General features: G+C 49.2%; 1 protein-coding gene across 3 annotated transcripts in view; it reads right to left on the bottom strand.

Moving 5' to 3' along the window:
- Positions 1 to 213: 213 nt before the first annotated feature.
- The window catches only part of ptpa (protein phosphatase 2 phosphatase activator), a 55,176-nt gene continuing 35,546 nt past the window's right edge, over positions 214 to 19,843 (bottom strand). For 2 of the 3 annotated variants that reach the window (XM_060841155.1, XM_060841156.1), the window contains 2 exons: positions 15,036 to 15,143; positions 214 to 1,656 (listed from right to left, as the gene is read on the bottom strand). In XM_060841155.1, coding sequence (XP_060697138.1) covers positions 1,582 to 1,656; positions 15,036 to 15,143 — 183 coding nt within the window. In that variant the 3' untranslated portion in view covers positions 214 to 1,581. The remainder of the gene's footprint in view (positions 1,657 to 15,035; positions 15,144 to 19,843) is intronic. The other variant, XM_060841157.1, reaches the window with a different exon arrangement.

Here is a 19,843-nt window from a genome sequence, read left to right as displayed (position 1 = left end):
TACCCATTCGACCCACACTGTACAATATAATGGGCTTCACCTCAATGTTAGCCCAGATCCGCTGCCCGAAGAGTGAAGCTGCACTGACCCTCACTGACACTCTGCCCCAGGCTTGAGCCTGATTGAACCGAAATCAGCTGAGCAATTTGTCAAGCGCAAAATTGGCAATGTGGCGGAGACATGCAGAAAGAAATATTCCCCAAACAGTTTGTTTTTGGAGAAACCACAGTCCCTTTAATGCTTTTCCTTTAATTAGATGCTATAACATCACAGGAGTGGGTTCATTGATAAATATTCCAGACACAGCCCTCTGGATGTTGCTGGGTTGAGACACACACAAACACACTGTAAAGGGCCAAGATTCTCAAAATCCTTTAAATACTGCATTGCCTAATACTCTGTCACCAAGATTTCCATTTACTGCTCAAGGAGGAATGGCAGACTATGAATAAACCCAACGCATTCAAGAGATTGTCAGTCCGAGCAATGGTTCCCTTATTTAAAAGCCAACACTTAAAATCCACAGAAGTGATCTAGTGGGTACGCAGTGGAGGATAGGTGGTGGGGGCAGGGGTGGGTGAGGCTAAATATCTTCTTGCTGCAAAGAACTGCCCCACGTCGTGTTAACAAGAAACCTCTACTTTTAATACAGTGAATTATTTTATTAAAAGCATCAATTCTCTGAGAGTCAGGGCTGCAGCACTGGGGAAAGAACAAGATTAACCTCTGACCCTGGAAGCGATCTACATTAGGCAAACATCCAAAATGATTCCTTCAAAATTAAAATGCCACCTGGTGGATTTAAGTTGCCCAAGTTCTTTTACAATGGATCGAAGACACAATCTCTATATTTTAATACTATTTTGTTAAACGTTTCTTTCGGATTTTTGACTCAGCTCTGCTGAAGGGATATTCCAGTGGTGGAGTTGTTTTCAGATTGTTTTATGGTCAGTCAGACTCATAAACTCTAATCATTTTTTTGTTTTAGTTTTAATCTAAACGTAAATTTGATGGGGGGGGGGGAATTGATTTGGAGAAGCAGCTAATTTTAAATCAAGTTGAGGGAGTCGGGGGAGGGGGGGGGGGGCGTTGAGAGCTCCGGCTGAATCGAAAGGGGACAGACCACAAGATGCAGAAAAGCATGGTGACAACTTCACAGCTAACAACAGAGGAAGCTCCCTTACAGGTCACTGGTCAGGCAATACCTGGGATCGAAAAGCATGCATCAGGTTGGCTTCTATCGTCATGACCGAGAGGCAGATCTGTGTCGGAGGGCGGAGAGCGGAAATCCTAGCAGCCAGCAGCTGATTCACCCGATGCCCATCTGCACCCAGGAAATGCAAGCCACGCCCTCCCGACTACAACTCCGTGCCATTTCACTCCACAGATAAGTCATGTCCAAACTTGAAACAAAACCGAGAGAGAAAATAAATCTTATTAAACGGGAAAAATAAAGTAGTCATGGGTTTTTTTTTGGTGGAACTTTGTTTGTAGCTGATGTGGTTGGGGATGGGGTGAGGGGGGTGAAGAGATGTTGGTTCCTGGGTGCCCACGTTTCTGGGGCCCACTGCATCGTTCAGCTCAGGATCCCACTGGGTTGATGGTGAGCAAGCTGCCAAATTTGAAGTGTTGGATGACTGGGAACTTTTCAAGGCACTGCAAAGAAAAAAAAAAGAGACATGTTAGGCCAGGGGAAGACGGATCGAGGCAAGTTCTCCTGCATTAACCGCACGGATTAAAAACATAAGAACCAGGAGCAGGAGTAGGCCATCTGGCCCCTCGAGCCTGCTCTGTCATTCAGTAAGATCTCGTCATGGCCTCAGCTCCACATACCTGCCCTCCCACCATAACCCTGAGCTCCTTCATTGTTCCAAACTCTGTCTTTGCCTTAAAAACATTCAATGAAGGAGTTTCAACTACTTCACTGGGCACGGAATTCCAGATTAACAACCCTTTGAGTGAAGACGTTCCTCTCTAACAAAGTGCGAAATCTGCTCCCCCTTATTTTGAGGCTGTGCCCTCTAGATCCAGTTTCACCCACTAGTGGGAACAACCTCCCTGCTTCTCTCTCAACTAGTCCCTTCATCATTTTATCTTTCTATAAAGATCACACACCACCCCCCCTCATTTTTCTAAATTCCAATGAGTATAGTCCCTTACAAGCCAACCCCCCCTCCGTCAACTCCAGAATCAACCTGGTGAATCTCCTCTGTGCCCTCTCTAGTGCCAGTCCATCCTTTCTCAAGTGAGGAGACCAAAACTGTACACACTACTCCAGGTGTGGCCTCAGCCAGCACCCTATTCGGCTGCAACATAACCTGCCTCCTCCAGCCCTCCATCACTCCCCAGGGATCTGCCCTGCTCCATTCTTGCACACCTTCGTTGGAAGCCAGTCCTTCAGTCATCTGGCTCCTGACCTCTGGAATTCTCTCCATTAAACTTCTCCTCTGCTCCTTTAAGACACTCCTCAAACCCAATTGCCTGGTGTTCGATAATCGCTCGTCTGGAGCCCCTTTGTTAATAGGTGCTACATCAACACACAAGTCAGCCTTCATTTCTCAGTCATCGACGATAGCCCGGAGGAATTAACAGGTTGCGTCTCCTCCTGACTACTCTAATAGACGCTTCCTCCACAATGCCTCAGAATCCAGGAATCTTAAAACTTTTTAAAAATGTCAACTTTCCCGGGTGTGACGGTCGCTGACAAGGCCTGCATTTATCGTCCATCCCCAACTGCCCTGAAGCTGAGCAGGTTGCTTGGTCATTTCAGAGGGGAGTTAAAGAGGCAGCCACATTGCTGTGGCTCTGCTCTCACATACAGCAGTTCGAGCAGGTCAGGATACAGACTTCCTCACCAGAGGACTCTTGCTAACCAGGTGGGTTTACAAAACAGTTAACAAAAATTCCCTGGTTGCTGTTAGGTCACTTCTAAATTCCAGAATTATTAATTGATTTCATCTGCCATGGTAGAATTTGAACCCACATCCCCTGAACATTAGTCTCTGGATTACTAATCCAATGACTGTTACACTGCTCCCTCCACCTCCCCACATAACCCTGCAATGCTTCCCACCTTCCAATCCAATTTGGGAAGTTGGTTTTGTATCAGTATCAGCCACCTTTTCAGGTAACACATTCTGAAATTAAATCACATGGCTGCATGGAAACAAGTCAGCAAGTTATGTTTGGGTTTAGTGTCAGTCACCTCAATCCGAGTCTCCTAGTCACTGACCGTCCCAGCATTGTCAATGGCTGCTCTTCATTCACTATTGACACAGAGCAGGGTTCAAAATCATGAACTATCTTAACAAAAAAAAACCAAAGAAGCAAAGTTAAATCTCATGGAATACAGGGAGAACTAGCCAGTTGGATACAGAACTGGCTCAAAAGGTAGAAGACAGTGGTGGGTTGTTTTTCAGACTGGAGGCCTGTGACCAGTGGAGTGCCACAAGGATCGGTGCTGGGCTCTCTACTTTTTGTCATTTACATAAATGATTTGGATGTGAGCATAAGAGATACAGTTAGTAAGTTTGCAGATGACACCAAAGTTGGAGGTGTAGTGGACAGCGAAGAGGGTTACCTCGGATTACAACAGGATCTGGACCAGATGGGCCAATGGGCTGAGAAGTGGCAGATGGAGTTTAATTCAGATAAATGTGAGGTGCTGCATTTTGGAAAAGCAAATCTCAGCAGGACTTATATACGTATTGGTAAGGTCCTTGGGAGTGTAGCTGAACAAAGAGAACTTGGAGTGCAGGTTCATAGCTCCTTGAAAATGGAGTCGCAGGTATATAGGATAGTGAAGGCAGCGTTTGGTATGCTTTCCTTTATTGGTCAGAGTATTGAGTACAGGAATTGGGAGGTCATGTTGCAGCTGTCCAGGACATTGGTTAGGCGACTGTTGGAATATTGCGTGCAATTCTGGTCTCCTTCCTATCAGAAAGATGTTGAGAAACTTGAAAGGGTTCAGAAAAGATTTACAAGGATGTTGCCAGGGTTGGAGGATTTGAGCTACAGGGAGAGGCTGAACAGACTGGGGCTGTTTTCCCTGGAGCATTGGAGGCTGAGGGGCGACCTTATATGAAGGGCATGGATAGGGTAAATTGGCAAAGTCTTTTGCCTGGGGTGGGGGAATCCAGAACTAGAGGGCATAGGTTTAGGGTGAGAGGGGAAAGATATAAAAGAGACCTAAGGGGCAACCTTTTTCACACAGGTACGTGTATGGAATGAGCTGCCAGAGGAAGTGGTGGAGGCTGGTCCAATTGCAACATTTAAGAGGCATTTGGATGTGTATATGAATAGGAAGGGTTTGGAGGGGGAAGGGTTTGGAGGGGGAAGGGTTTGGAGGGGGAAGGGTTTGGAGGGGGAAGGGTTTGGAGGGGGAAGGGTTTGGAGGGGGAAGGGTTTGGAGGGGGAAGGGTTTGGAGGGGGAAGGGTTTGGAGGGGGAAGGGTTTGGAGGGGGAAGGGTTTGGAGGGGGAAGGGTTTGGAGGGGGAAGGGTTTGGAGGGGGAAGGGTTTGGAGGGGGAAGGGTTTGGAGGGGGAAGGGTTTGGAGGGGGAAGGGTTTGGAGGGGGAAGGGTTTGGAGGGGGAAGGGTTTGGAGGGGGAAGGGTTTGGAGGGGGAAGGGTTTGGAGGGGGAAGGGTTTGGAGGGGGAAGGGTTTGGAGGGGGAAGGGTTTGGAGGGGGAAGGGTTTGGAGGGCTATGGGCTGGGTGCTGGTAAATGGGACTAGATTGGGTTGGGATATCTGGTCGGTGTGGACAAGTTGGAGCGAAGGGTCTATTTCCATGCTGTACATCTCTATGACTATAACCGCAGATGCTGGAAACAAAAACAAAAATCGCTGGAAAAGCTCAGCAGGTCTGGCAGCATCGGTGGAGAGAAATCAGAGTTAATGTTTCGGGTCCAGTGACCCTTCCTCAGAGCAGATGGGGTGGGCGTGTGAAGAGGAGTGAACGATAGATTGTGATAGAGCCCAGAGAAACAGAAAAACAGTCGGGCAGATAAAATGAGTGGGCAAGTGTCAGCCTGGGAAGATAATAGTTTCTAATGGGCACAATGGCTGACAGTGGGTTGGTTGCAGTAGCAGTCAGTGTGATGACAAGGCCTGGGTGCGTGGGGTTGGGGTAAGGACATGGGAGGTGGGTACCAGGCTGTAAAATGATACTGAGTACAGAAGGCTGCAAGTGGACAATGAGGCACTGGTCTTCCAGCTTGTGCTGAGCTTCACTGGAGCATTGCAGCTAGCCTGAGACAGAGAGGCTGGACAGGGAACAGGTATTAAAGTGGCAGGTAACTGGAACCTCAGGGTCCTTTTTACAGACAGACGATAGGTGTTCTGCAAAGCGGTCACCCAGTCAACGCTTCGTTTCCCCAACGTAGGCGAGACTGGACGTTTGTTCCTGGAGTAACGTCCTCAGCTTTTCTTCGTAGAATCCATCCCTGGTGCCATCTCTTCTGCACCTGCTCCCCAGGTCTTGGGCATCCTGCCCGGGCCATTTCAGAGGGCAGCTGAGAGCCTGGAGTCACACGTGGGCCAGACCAGGTAAAGATGGCAGGTTTCCCTCCTCAAAGGCCATGAGGAAGTCAAGGGAGAATGGACCATCTCGATTCCAGCTCATCTTCCCTTCCCTTCCACATGTTATTCCTCCCCAGGTTCCTACAACCTTCCAGTTTGCAATCATGGCTGTGCCTGGTACAATTACAACAGGAACCAAACTGCCAGGCAGTTTGGGACAGCTGGAGGATGTGAAAGGTGTTAGAAGAATACAAGTGTGTCTTTTCCATTTGATAAAGACAATTGAAGATGAATAAGACAGGAGACAGATATTATTACACACCTCTGGAGCAGGTGGGAAATGAACCCAGACCTCCTGGCTCAGTGGTAAGGATACTACCACTGTGCTATAAGGGGTCCTGAGACAGGAGATAGATATTTGCTTCAGAAACAACTGCATTAAGCGGCAGGAAAACAGTCACACAGACAGGCCTGAAGTGACACAAGGAATCATTAAGGCACAGCAGACAGGGTGACTGCGCCCACTCCTCAGAGACTATACCCAGACATTTTTCCGCTCTGCTGTTGGGGAGTGGGTCCAAGCAGCAGGATGAACATTGCTGCCTCAAACTATACTGCCTGCAGTTCCACTTTGTGAACCAGGAACACCATGGAAAGCAGGAAAAGTGCCTCCCTCTTGATCTTGATCAGCTGGGGAAGTGGGCTGAGAAATGGCAAATGGAGTTTAATATAGATAAGTGTGAGGTCTTGCATTTTTGAAAGTCACATCATGGTATGAGTTTCATGGTGAATGGCAGGGCCTTGAGGAGTGTAGTGCAACAGAGGGACCTTGGAGTTCAGGTGCACGGTTCTCTGACAGTGGAGCCACAGTACACAGGGCAGGGATTCCTGATGAAGGGCTTTTGCCCAAAACATCAACTCTCCCACTCCTCAGATGCTGCCTGACTGGCTGTGCTTTTCCAGCACCACACTCTCGACTCTAATCTCCAGCATCTGCAGTCCTCAACTTCACCTAGGGCAGTGAAGGAAATTTTTGGCACACTGGCCTTCATCAGTTACAGCATGGAATATAGAAGTTGGGAAGTTACGGTGCAGTTGTACAGGATGTTGGTGAGGCCGCACTTGGAGTAGCGTGTTCAGTTTTGGTCACCTTGTTATAGGAAGGATATTATTAAACTGGAAAGATTGCAGAAGAAATTTACAAGAATGTTGCCTGGACTCAATCGTTTGAGTTACTGGGAGAGGTTGGACAAGCTAGGAGTTTTTCTTTAGAGTGTAGGACCTTGTAGAGGTGTAGATGATCATGAGAGGCATGGATAGGGTGAATGCACTCAGTCTTTTTTCCCAGGGTTGGGGAATCATAGACTAGAGGGCATCAGTTTAAGGTTAGAGGGGAAAGTATTGAAGGAAACCTGAAGGGAAACGTTTTTTTACACAAAGGGTGTTACGCATATGGAATGAGCTGCCAGCGGAAGTGGTTGAGGTGGGTACATTAACAACATTTAAAAGGCATTTGGACAAATACATGGATAGGAAAGGGTTAGAAGATATGGGCCAAGTGCAGGGAAATGGGGTTAGAGTGGTCAACATGGACCAGTCTGGGCCGAAGGGCCTGTCTCCGTGCTGTAGGACTCTAAGACTAAGTGTATTATCTCACATGTTTCAAGAGATAGGTGACAGAGCAGTGGCAAATGTTCAATCTGCTGACATTCTCCTGAGGCTCAACTATTCTCCTCACTATGTACCATCATCCAATTTTTGTCAGCTGCAAATTTCTCAATCACGCACCCCTACATTAATTTCAAATCGTTAATGTAGACCATAACTGCACCAGAGCCTGCGGAACCCACTTTCAGTCACAGAAACACCCCTCCACCATCACCCTCTACCTCCTGCCTCTCAGCCAAGTCGGTATTCAATGTGTCACTTTACCTCAGAACCCATGGCTTCTTACTTGACCAGCCCACCGTGAGGGACCTGATCAAAAGCCTTGTTAAAGTCCATGTAAACCACATCAAATACCTTGTCCTCATCAACACTCCTGGTTACCCCCTCAAAAAATTCAACTTTATTAAACATGATCTTTCCATATAATAATGACTAATAATTTCCAGTCTATGCCTTTCTCCCTTTGTTTTTAAATGATGGGACAATATTAGCAATCCTCCCAGATGGTATCTTACCTCTGGTTAGAGGATTTGAAGATTTCTGCCAGGGCCCTCATCTGTACAGCCATATAAAACTTTAGTTCGCGCACATTTGAAACAGCGCGTGCGTTTCTGGTTGCCAAACTACCCAAAGGATGTCAATACTTTGGGAAGGGTGCAGAGAAGGTTTACCAGGATGTTGCCTGGTCCGGAGGGTTTGAACTATGAGAACAGGTTGGATAAATTCAGATTGTTTTCTGGAAAGACAGAGGCTGAGGGGCGACCTGATAGAAAGCTACAAAAGTATAAGAGGCATAGACAGGGTGGATAGTCAGAGGCTTTTTCCCAGCGTGGAAAGGTTGACTACAAGAGGGTACAGGTTCAGGGTGAGGGGGGAGGGTTTAGGGGAGATGCACAGGGAAAATATTTCACACAGAGGAACGTACTGCCAGTGGAGGTGGTGGAAGCAGTCTTAAACATTGCTAACGTATCTATGATATCTTGATAGACGCATGAATGGGAGGTGAACTACGAACAGAAACTACACATGGGTAGTAAGTAGCAAGTTGAAATAAGGATTAGAATCGGCGCAGGCTTGATGGGCCGAATAGCCTGTTCCTGTACTGTATTGAATTGTATTGTATTATATCTCCTCGGAGAAAGTGAGGTCTGCAGATGCTGGAGATCAGAGCTGAAAATGTGTTGCTGGAAAAGCGCAGCAGGTCAGGCAGCATCCAAGGAGCAGGAGAATCAATGTTTCAGGCATGAGCCCTTCTTCCTGAAGAAGGGCTCATGCCCGAAACGTCGATTCTCATGCTCCTTGGATGCTGCCTGACCTGCTGCGCTTTTCCAGCAACACATTTTCAGCTATTAGATCTCCTCCCTTGCCTCCCTCAATAGCCAGAGATATGCCTCACATGGATTTGGATCTGTACACAGCCTGCAGATGTAAGGCTGCTAAAGCTGTTATCACCTCCTCTCTCCCACTCCAGGCTAATTTCTTCTAATATGTCACAGTGCTACACCCTGACGTCTCTACCTGCCCTCTTCCACTGTGTTACAAAAACAGAAATTGCTGCAGAACCTCAGCAGATCTGGCAGCATCTGTGAGGAGAAAACAGAGTTCACATTTCAAGACCAGTGACTCATCATCAGAAATATTGAGTGACAACATTTGAGAAAATGCTTCATGGGGTAAAGTGCTTTGGAACGCCCAGAGAAGATAAAAAGGGGATTTGAAAATGCCAATCCTCCCCTCTCCCCCTGACACATTGACAAAGAGTTCAATAGTTGCTAGCTGCCAAGAACACTGGGACAAAGCACCACTTTAACTTAACTCTTTCCACAAGAAAAAAACTTCAGAGAGGTCAGTGCTGTCACTGGAGGGGATAAGGGCAGGAAGGTAAGGAGACAGTTGGAATGATGGGAATGTTGTGAGAGATCTGTCAGAAACTTTCAGCAGGTCAGTGGCTAATTCAGCTCCCCCCCCACCCCCAACACACACACACACACTCTCTCACATACACACTGACTCTTGCTGGGGTACGGGCTCTCTCTCAAATATATACACACACACACACACACAGACTCTCACTGGGGTATGGGCGCGCGCACACACACACACACACACACACACACACAGAGTTAGGAGGGGACTAACAATGAAGCAGTCTTTGAAAGTGATGCCACTCAGAACTGAAAGCACAGAGAGCTATCCGAAGAAACAGGAAGGACAAGCTACGTTCAAAAAAAAAACACAGTAGTTCCTTTCACTCGGGCTGAGGAGTCATGGTGGCTATGTTCCTGGGAGTAGCGATCCTGCCGTTTGTACTGATGATTCAGGGACAAGTTCAAATCCCACCACAGCTGCTGGGAAATTTAAATTCTATTGAATAAACAGCTAAAATAAATAATGATCAGAAAATGCGGTCTGGTTCACTAATGCTCTTTAAACCTGCCATCCTGAACCAGTCCGGCCTACACATGAGTCCAGAGCCACAGAGATGTGGTTGACTCCTTTTTTACCGTGATGTAGCTGAACACACTGTTCAGGGTGGAAGTGACAGCTAGCCAGCACCATCTGGAAGCCCCCGGTTCAAAATGAATGGGGTGTGGGGGGAAACAGGGGAACGGGGATGAGATGCTAGTCTTCCCAACAAAACTCTCAACCAAGGAATGACTTTTTAAACCTTTTTTTTGCACGTGGAATGAGCTGCCAGAGGAAGTGGTTGAGGCTGGTACAATTACAGTATGTAAAAGGCATCTGGATGGGGTCATGAATAGGAAGGGTTTACAGAGATATGGGCCAAATGGTAAATGGGACTAGATTAATTTAGGATATCTGGTCAGCATGGATAAGTTGGACCAAAGGGTCTGTTTCCATGCTGTAGATCTCTATGACTCTACAACATTATGAACATAATGACAGTACCAAGGACAGGGAAAGCACTCTTTTAAACTGAAAATAATGCTCCCTCTACACTGTTCTGGGAGTGTTTGATGGGGCACAGGGGTAGATACAGAATAAAGCTCCCTTTACACTGTCCCATCAAACATTCCCAGGACAGGGACAGCATGGGGTTAGATACAGAGTAAAACTCCCTCTAAACTGTCCCATTAAACACTCCCCAGGACAGGGCCAGTACAGGGTTGGATACAGTGTAAAGCTTCCTCTACACTTCCCCCCCCCATCAAATACTCCCAGGACAGGGTTAGATGCAGAGTAAAGCTCCCTCTATACCATGTGATGCGCGGTGACAGGAGCAGGGTGGTAATGCCTCAGGCAATCCAGAGACGGAGACTAATGCATTGGGGACCCGGGTTTAAGTGTGAACCAGTGGAATTGAAATTCAGTTCCTAAGATCTGGAATTGAAAGCTACTCTCAGCAATGGTGATAGTAAAACGGTCACCCTCCGTGACACGCTAATGTCCTTTAGGAAAGGACTCTGCCATCCTCAGCTGGACTGGCCTATAGGAGACTCGAGCGATGTCAGTGACCCTGAACTGCCCTCTGGCTCAATGGCTTTGTCACTAATACCCACAGCCCATCGTTATGAATGGAAGGACTATGGAATGTGGATGAAAATCTGAATCCTGTGGGTAAATGGTCCAGGTTTCATTCTGCTCAGCGTCATTAAATGGCGCAGGTCAGTCAGGGGTGACCCTGAAACCCCCACATCCAGGGGGAAAGATCCCGTCCTGAAAATGTGTTGCTGGAAAAGCGCAGCAGGTCAGGCAGCATCAAAGTAAGGGCTTATGCCCGAAACGTTGATTCTCCTGCTCCTTGGATGCTGCATGGCCTGCTGCGCTTTTCCAGCAACACATTTTCAGCTCTGATCTCCAGACATCTGCAGACCTCACTTTCTCCGGAAGGATCCTGTCCCCCAAACTCATTTAGTGAAATCATAAAGTCGCATCAGAAAGGGTCCTGCTCAGGTTCACTGGGACAGGATGGTTCCAGCTGCACTGGGCTCCATGGGTCAGTGTACGGTGAAACACAGCAGACGGTTGACGAGGGCGAGGGGGGGGGGGGGGGGGGGGGGGGGGGGGGTGGCAGGAGAAGAGAGGACGGGGGGGGGGGAAGGGGGGAGGAAGACACACGAGGGGGGGGAAAAGAGACACGAGGGGGGGGAAAGAGAGACACGGGGGGGGGGGAAGAGAGACACGGGGGGGGGGGGGAAGAGAGACACGGGGGGGGGGGGGGAAGAGAGACACGGGGGGGGGAAGAGAGACACGGGGGGGGGGAAGAGAGACACGGGGGGGGGGAAGAGAGACACGGGGGGGGGGAAGAGAGACACGGGGGGGGGGAAGAGAGACACGGGGGGGGGGAAGAGAGACACGGGGGGGGGGAAGAGAGACACGGTGGGGGGAAGAGAGACACGGGGGGGGGAAAAGAGAGACACGGGGGGGGAAAGAGAGACACGGGGGGGGAAAGAGAGACACGGGGGGGGGGAAAGAGACACGAGGGGGGGGAAAGAGACACGAGGGGGGGGAAAGAGACACGAGGGGGGGGGAAAGAGACACGGGGGGGGGGAAAGAGACACGGGGGGGGGAAAGAGACACGGGGGGGGGGGGAAAGAGACACAGGGGGGAAGAAAAGAGACACGGGGGGGAAGATACAAAGGAGGGGGAGGGACGAGTGACCGAGGAGGAGGGGGGAGGAGGGACCGAGGAGGAGGGGGGAGGAGGGGGAGGGCCGGGGGGGGGAACGAGGAGGGACAGAGGAGGGACAGAGGAGGGAGGGGGGACGGAGGAGGGACGAACGTGAACTCCAGCAACAACAGACCACAAACTCCAATCCTTTGTAAGCCCTTTCAACCAGCTCTTCACCAAGCACCTGGCGAAGGAGCAGCGCTCAGCGATTTCAAAGAAACCTGTCGGACTCTAACCTGGGGAGTGATTTCTGACCTTGTCCACAAAAATAACACCTTGCAATTAGGACAGAAACCGGCTGCCAAAAGGCAATTTGCTGCCCTGTGCTGGAGCTCCCAGCTGGACCTGGGACATGGCTGTGTGGAGTTTTTTTTAAAAGATGCATTCACATGGGGGATAGGTGTCACAGGCTGGGCCCAGTATTTATTACCCATCCCTGGTCACCCGTTACCGAGGTGCTAGCCTTCCTGCACTGTGCTGAGAGTGGACCCACAATGATACTGGAAAGGACAGAGTTCCAAGATTTTCCCCCAGCAACAGTGAAGAAACAGGGATATTTTCCAAGTCAGGATGGCGAGTGGCTAGGAGGGGAACTACAGGTGTTCCCATGTATCTGCTACCCTTGTCCTTCTAGATGAGAGTGGTCATGGGCTTGGAAGGAACAATTTGGAAATCATTTTGCAACAAAAAGTGGCCATAGGCTGACCCTGATGGTGATGGTTAATACCGCGGGGCTGACCCTGATGGTGATGGATAATACCGCGGGGCTGACCCTGATGGTGATGGATAATACCACGGGGCTGACCCTGATGGTGATGGATAATACCACGGGGCTGACCCTGATGGTGATGGTTAATACCGCGGGGCTGACCCTGATGGTGATGGATAATACCACGGGGCTGACCCTGATGGTGATGGTTAATACCGCGGGGCTGACCCTGATGGTGACGGTTAATACCGCGGGGCTGACCCTGATGGTGACGGATAATACCGCGGGGCTGACCCTGATAGTGACGGATAATACCGCGGGGCTGACCCTGATGGTGATGGTTAATACCACAGACTGACCCTGATGGTGACGGTTAATACCGCGGGGCTGACCCTGATGGTGACGGTTAATACCGCGGGGCTGACCCTGATGGTGACGGTTAATACCGCGGGGCTGACCCTGATGGTGACGGTTATGTTTCTGAAATGTTTCAACAGGGTAAACATAGAGAAGGTGCATTCCTTACAAAAGCAAGCAGGAGTGCCAGAGAAACCGCTTTCCTCCGTGAGTAGGGAGAATGTTATACTTGCTCCCTCAGGATGTGGTCAGGGTGAATGTTACAGATACATTTGAAGGCGATCTGGACAAACCCGTGAGGGAGAAAGCAATAAATGGACAGAATAAAGTTGACATAGAGCTGGGAGGAGGCAGATATGGTGCCAAATAACCAGCACAGAATGGTTGGGCCAAATGGCCTGGTTTGTACTGTAAATTCAATGCAACTTAAAATTTTTCAAAAGCCATTTCAGAGCCTCATAAAATGAAGCAAACAAGCTGCTCAGATGAAAGGCTCAAACTTGCCTTGAAACCAGTAATTTTAAGTTTGGCTGACATTTCAGAAGAAAGTGGGAATGCGACAGCGCAATAAGGAAAAGACCACACCGACCTGTCAGGCAACTGCCTGCCTCCACAACAGGCTGCCTTTTGTACAGCATTTAGCCTGGAGATACATTGCAGCTCAGCTTCCTCTGGTGGAGGGATTCTGCTTCAGGAAGGAGGCCTTGCCCACAACTGTGTCTCCAACACTTCCTCCTGGGCCAACATCTTACAGAGACAGAGACAGTCTGTTTGGAAAGGAAGGTCAGGACTGGCCTCTCCAACATTTCTCCCGCACACCCAGCAGCCTGCTCTGTTCCCCAGCCCACCCCCACCCGGCCACAATAGGGCAGAGAGAGACGGGCAACACCCTGAAACCCCACTTCAGCACCAATCACCACAAACCCCACTTAGTCCCACGCCCCCACTTAGACCCCCACAAACACGTGAGCGAATGAGAGCAAGCGAGAGAGAGAGACAGAGACAGAGACAGAGACAGAGAGCACGAACGGGAGACAGAGAGCGTGGGCACGCATGAGTGAGAGAGAGGGGGCAGGCACTCGAGCGAGAGAGGTTCTTATTACACCTCCCTTTTCCCAATCTATCACCATTCAGATAAAAAGCTGCCCTCCTGGTTTTACTACCAAAGTGGACAACCTTACATTCATCTACACCGTACTGCACCTACTCTAATGTTGATATGAAGTGGTTGCCAGAGCCTTGATTTACCATCTCATCAGAAAGACAGCACTCCGACAGTGTCGTGTTCCCTTAGCGTGTGAAACGGGGCTTGAACCCAGAGATTTCTGACTTGAGAGGCAAGAATGCCACTCACCGAGGCAGGCTGACAGCTGTAGCCCCAAATCTGTAGCTGTCTCTACATGAGCAGGCAGTGCCTTTCACTGGGTGTAGTTCTCTAGGCACTGAGAGCAAACACACTGTGTGCAGTGGGTAAACAGTCTGGGGAAGGTGTCACATGCTAGTAAAACCTAGCTATACATACCAAACCGGTAACTGATAAACCAGTCACTTTCCAAAAGCAGCAAGAAGCCTCAGAGGAAGCAGTAAAGGTAATCAGTGTGCCCTCATTAACACAGCCAGGGCAAGTATTAGCTAAATCTGCTACGACCAGTACTCAGAGTCCCTTCCACAGACCGACTCTCCTAAAGGACTGAACACACAATGACACCCAGATGGCTTTCAACGTACACCAGGCACTGCCCTCACCCAACTGGGTGCCTGAAGGGACTGATGAGAGGTGACATCTCTAAGTTAGGAATTGGGGAGGGGGGAGGCAGGTGTAGGCAATGGTCTGATGGTTGGACTCATTGTTAGACTATTAATCCAGAGACCCAGGGAATGTTCTGGGGACCTGAGTTTGAATTCAATGATAATCTGGAAATAAGAGCTTAGCAATGACCATGAAACCAACTGCTGTTCGTCAGGAAAACCCCATTGGTTTCATGAGGCCCCCAGGGAAGGAAAATCAGCCTGAATTACCTGGTCTGGCCTACATAGGACTCCAGACCCACAGCAACGTGGGTGACTCTCAACTGCCCTCTGGGCGATTAGGAATGGGCAATAAACGGATGCCCACAGCCCGTGAATGAATAAGGAAAACTTTCCTCTCACCTCTGCCTTATACATCCGGATCAGTCCCTGGTTCACCTTCGACCAGGCTGGGACCGCACTGATGTTCCACAGTTGGTTAGAGTGTTCAGCAAAGGGACCAGTCTTCATCTGCAGAAACAGGAAGGGGGCAGAACATAGAAAACCACGTCTGTCAGGTAATGAAAGAATTAAAAGTATGAACCTTCAACTGGAAGTTCAACGTGAGACACTTATGAATCCATTTAAAATTCATGAGCAATCTCTTGGCCCAGAGTGTGAGGTCATTGTGGACCTCTCTCCCTCTGGGAGAGGCTGTGTAGATGCTTTTAAGGGGAAGCTATAGAAGCACAAAGTGGGTTGGTTAGCTCAGTTGGCTGGATGGCTGGTTCGTGAAGCAGAGCGATACAGGTTCATTTCCCACACTGGCTGAGGTTACTGTAAAGTGCTCTCCTTCTTAACCTCTCCCCATCCTCACCTGAGGCATGGTGACCCTCAGATTAAACTACCACCAAAAGGGCACCACCGCTGCCCACTGTGCCAGGGGCCCGGGATCGATTCTACCCTCGGGCGATTGTCTCTGTGGTGTTTGCACATTCTCCCCGAGTCAGTGTGGGTTTCCTCTGGGTGCTCCGGTTTCCTCCCACAGTCCAAAGGTGTGCAGATCAGGGAGGATCGGCCATGTTAAATTGCCTATAGTGTCCAAGGATATGTTCTAGGTGGGTTTAGATTAGATTACTTACAGTGTGGAAACAGGCCCTTCGGCCCAACAAGTCCACACCGACCCGCCGAAGCGCAACCCACCCATACCCCTACATTTACCCCTTACCTAACACTACGGGCAATTTAGCATGGCCAATTCACCTGACCCGCACATCTTTGGACTGTGGGAGGAAACCAGAGCACCGGAGGAAACCCACGCAGACACGGGGAGAATGTGCAAACTCCACACAGTCAGGCGCCTGAGTCGGGAATTGAACCCGGGTCTCTGGTGCTGTGAGGCAGCAGTGCTAACCACTGTGCCACCGTGCCGCCCAATGGCAAATCCTGGGTTACAAGGATGAAGGTGGGATCCTCTTCAAAAGGGTCAGTATGGACTTGATGGACTGAATGGCCTCTTTCTGCACTGTAGGGATTCTGTGATCCCTCTGTCTCTAATGAGAGAGTAGCCCCATGGTGCAGGAGGACTAGGGCAACTTAACATAAATACAAGAAAGGAGTTGAAGGTGATGGTGTCCAGAATTAGAGGGCGTAGGTTTAGAGTGAGAAGGGAAACATTTCAAAGGGACCAGAGGGGCAACTTTTTCACGCAGAGGGTGGTACGTGTATGGAATGAGCTGCCAAAGGAAGTGGTGGAGACTGGTACAATTACAACATTTAAAAGGCATCTAGATGTAAATGAATAGGAAGGATTTAGAGGGAGACAGGCCAAGTGCTGGCAACTGGAAGTAGATTAGGTTAGGATATCTGGTTGGAAGGGTCTGTTTCTGTGCTGTGCATCTGTGACTCGATCCAAACATTACCATGAATGCTTCAAAAACTCCATCCATCGCCAGGCTCAGGAAAGCTTTGCTGTTTCCAGGCTCCATCACTAACCAGTTCTCAAATGGATCAACCCAGCACCTTCTTCAGCTGCCAAACAATGGCTACCCCTAAACTACAGCCGGGTAATTGAAGGTTTCTCACAGCTCCATGTTACTTCGACGTTTTTATGATCCGTCCCTGCAGATACAAAAGGGTTCTGGTCGCCTTTCTCATGGTTTTATTTGCTGACAAAGAAATGACTCTCACCACTTTCTGCACACATCACTGCCAGTCCCAGGCAGAAACAGCTAATGTCAGGGAGGGGAACTTCCTGGAGAAATAGAGGCTGGTGTTTACTCCACCTTGATATCTACACATCCTCACTAAAGCTGAACAAAAGGGAAGGAGCTTCAGAACTACAGACTGCAGGAGACGCATCACCACGGTCAGATCAAAGATTGAAAAGGACATTGTGGACATTCTCACCCTCGGTTTTTAAACCCTCCATTGCCCCTTGCTGTTGTTCATCTCTGTCAGATCTGCACTCAATCCAATTCTAACCACTCAGGAGTTCCAGATTTGTGCAATGTTGGCTTTGGATGCCTAGACCTTGAGCTCTTGTCGGAACTCCCCCACCCACCCACCCCCCTTACACCACTCACCCTCCCTTTCCTACTTTAAGGCACTCCTGCAAACCTATTGCCTTGTCCAAAGTTTACAGTGCAAGGATTTCACGAGGGTCAGTGCCAAATGCTTGTCTGATAATGTATCTGTGAAGTGCCTAGGGTTATGTCACTACATTATAGAACAACAACTTGCATTTGTATAGAACCTTTAATGCTAATACCTTATTTATAGCCAATGAAACACTTTTAAAAGATCAGTGAAAGTTGTAATGCAGCAGAAACTCTGCAGGCAGTAAGATCCACAAAGTGCAGTGCAACAGTGACCAGCTAATCTGACTTTCTGTTGTTGAATACTGGATAAAGGCTAGCCCAGGGCGTTTCAGAAGGATGATGAGCTACTGCATGCCCACCCAAGATTGCAAACTGGTTCAATGTCTCTCCTGAACATCCATAGGGCTACAGACCAAAAACTGGGAAGTGGGATTAGTCTGGACATTTCTTTCCTGGCTGGCACAGCCACAGTGGGCTGAATGGTCTCATTCTGCCCTGTTAACTCTCGGTTCCAGAAAGAAAGCACCTGCAACAGTGTGGCACTGCCCACAATGGGCACGCCTGCCTGGAATCAGAGTCACCAACGGCGGGGCTTGGGTCCTTCCAACTCAGAGTAAACCGAATCATGGCTGGCGCTCTTATGCCACCCCGGTGATTCAGTGTAAACACCCAATCAAACACAGAGGGCACTTTTCACCCAGCAGAGCTGGTCAGCTACTGCAAACCAACTGAAAGGGTGTGCTCAAGTTTGGAGGGATGCTTGTGGGACCTTGCTTTGCACACTCTCTTTCCTGCCCCCGTCCCACGGCAATTGAAAAGCAGGTGTAAACCATCTGACCGTTATCTCGTTTTCGAATCAAAATTAAAGACAAAGCAAAATATTGGAGGGTTGGAGCCACAGAAGCAGAGAGAGTGGGGAATTGAGTTATAAAAAGATTCCAGTCCAGACCTTCTGTCGAACAAAGCAGCAAATAAAAATGCAGAAGAATGAGGAGGGAGGCTTTCGCAAGCAGTAATACATTTTCTTCCTCAGCACTTCACACGAGAAAATGGATTTCTGGAAAAAGCAAAGGGAAGCTATTTTGGGTTCCAGGCAAACATCTCAGCTGGAGGAGGTGGCCCTCAGGGAATCAGAGTCATCGCAGCCATCTTGGGGAGGAAATTACTCAGTGACTGCTTTCATGCTTTGCAATCCCCCCCAGGGGAACTGACCCTTTTAAACTATTTCTCTGGCAGCGAAGGGGCCTCCAGCTTCCTTCTTCCTGTGTAAGCTTCCTCTGCCGTTTAACTGAAATCGGAGCTGCCTCTCCTTCCTCCCACTCACATACAGGCTGTAACTCTTTGTGTGCCAGGCTCAGGGTACCCTCACCACTCAGTTCCCCCACACTGGCCTCACCTATCACCCCACTTCCACTTCACAAAGAAACTTCCTGGAACATTATTGCTGTACCCAGTAATCTTGCAGTTTGGTGCTTTAGGCAGTGGGCTCTGTGAACATCTGCACAGGCTCGGGTTGGGCAATACCTGGAGCACTGATCGCCGATCTGTCAAAGTGAATTACAACATGAAGGTAGAAGCAGTGCAGTAGGTGCAAGCATAAGGATCTATAAGAACGATACCAGAACGATAAGGTTTATGACTGTCAGAAAAGGATGAACAGGCTTGGGCTCTTTCCTCTAGAAAAGGGGAGGCAGCCTAATGGAGACCTTAGTCTGCAAAGCACTGCCTGGGAAACCCCTCAACCTTTAACAAGGACATGGGGGAGCACTTGAAAGGTCATAACATTCAAGGCTTTGCACAGACTCGATGGGTTGAAGGGCCTGCCTGGTGCTGAATGATTCTGTTATTAAGGATTTCAATAGAACAGGAACATAGGGCTCAATTCCACCCCCCACTCTCCCCCTCGCTGGAGGTGACAGGAGACGGGTCCCAAGCTTCACTACAGTGCCAGCTCATGCCACAGTCTCCCCTTTCAGCCACCTCAGCAGTTCAATGCTGACTCACTGAGGACATCCTGAACTCACCAGTACTTCAGGGCCTGAAGTGGTCGATGAACAGCCTGCCAGGAAGCCGAATTTGCCATCTCCCCAGTCACCTGACTCCTTGGTGCATTAGACAGATGGCAAAGTTTCCTGACTGGGTAACCCAGATAACCCACCCAGCAGGCTTTATAGGGGCTGGGTTTGCCCCAATGTAGCCTCAGGTGGAGGAACAGATACTATCACCCCACCCCAACCTCCTCTCTCCTTGCCAACCCCACTCCCACAAGGACAGAGGACATAAGCTACTCATTGCTGGTCTCCCTGACCCAGGGATGGTTCAGGCTGTCAGTACCAAGGACTGTTATAAGCTTTTAAATACACAGACGGTTCGGTCATTAAATAGGTTGGAGATAGCATGTTAGTTACCCCTCAGCTTGCTCACCCTCGAACGTTGAAAAAAAAAGGGAAACATTCTGCTCTCAGAGCAGTGAGAATATGATATCCACCACCACAATGGGTGAAGGGAATAGCTTAGATGTATTTAAGGGGAAGCTGGATAAACACTCAACGAAGAGAGGAATAGGAGGATACACTGACAGTAACAGATGAAGAGCAGAGAGATGACATCTATTCAGGGTACGAATACAGA

This window comes from Hemiscyllium ocellatum, chromosome 21 (genome assembly GCF_020745735.1).
Source record: "Hemiscyllium ocellatum isolate sHemOce1 chromosome 21, sHemOce1.pat.X.cur, whole genome shotgun sequence".
NCBI classification, from domain to species: domain Eukaryota; kingdom Metazoa; phylum Chordata; class Chondrichthyes; order Orectolobiformes; family Hemiscylliidae; genus Hemiscyllium; species Hemiscyllium ocellatum.
Note: the sequence above shows the minus strand (reverse complement) of the source record. Positions and strands in the feature narration are given on the sequence as shown.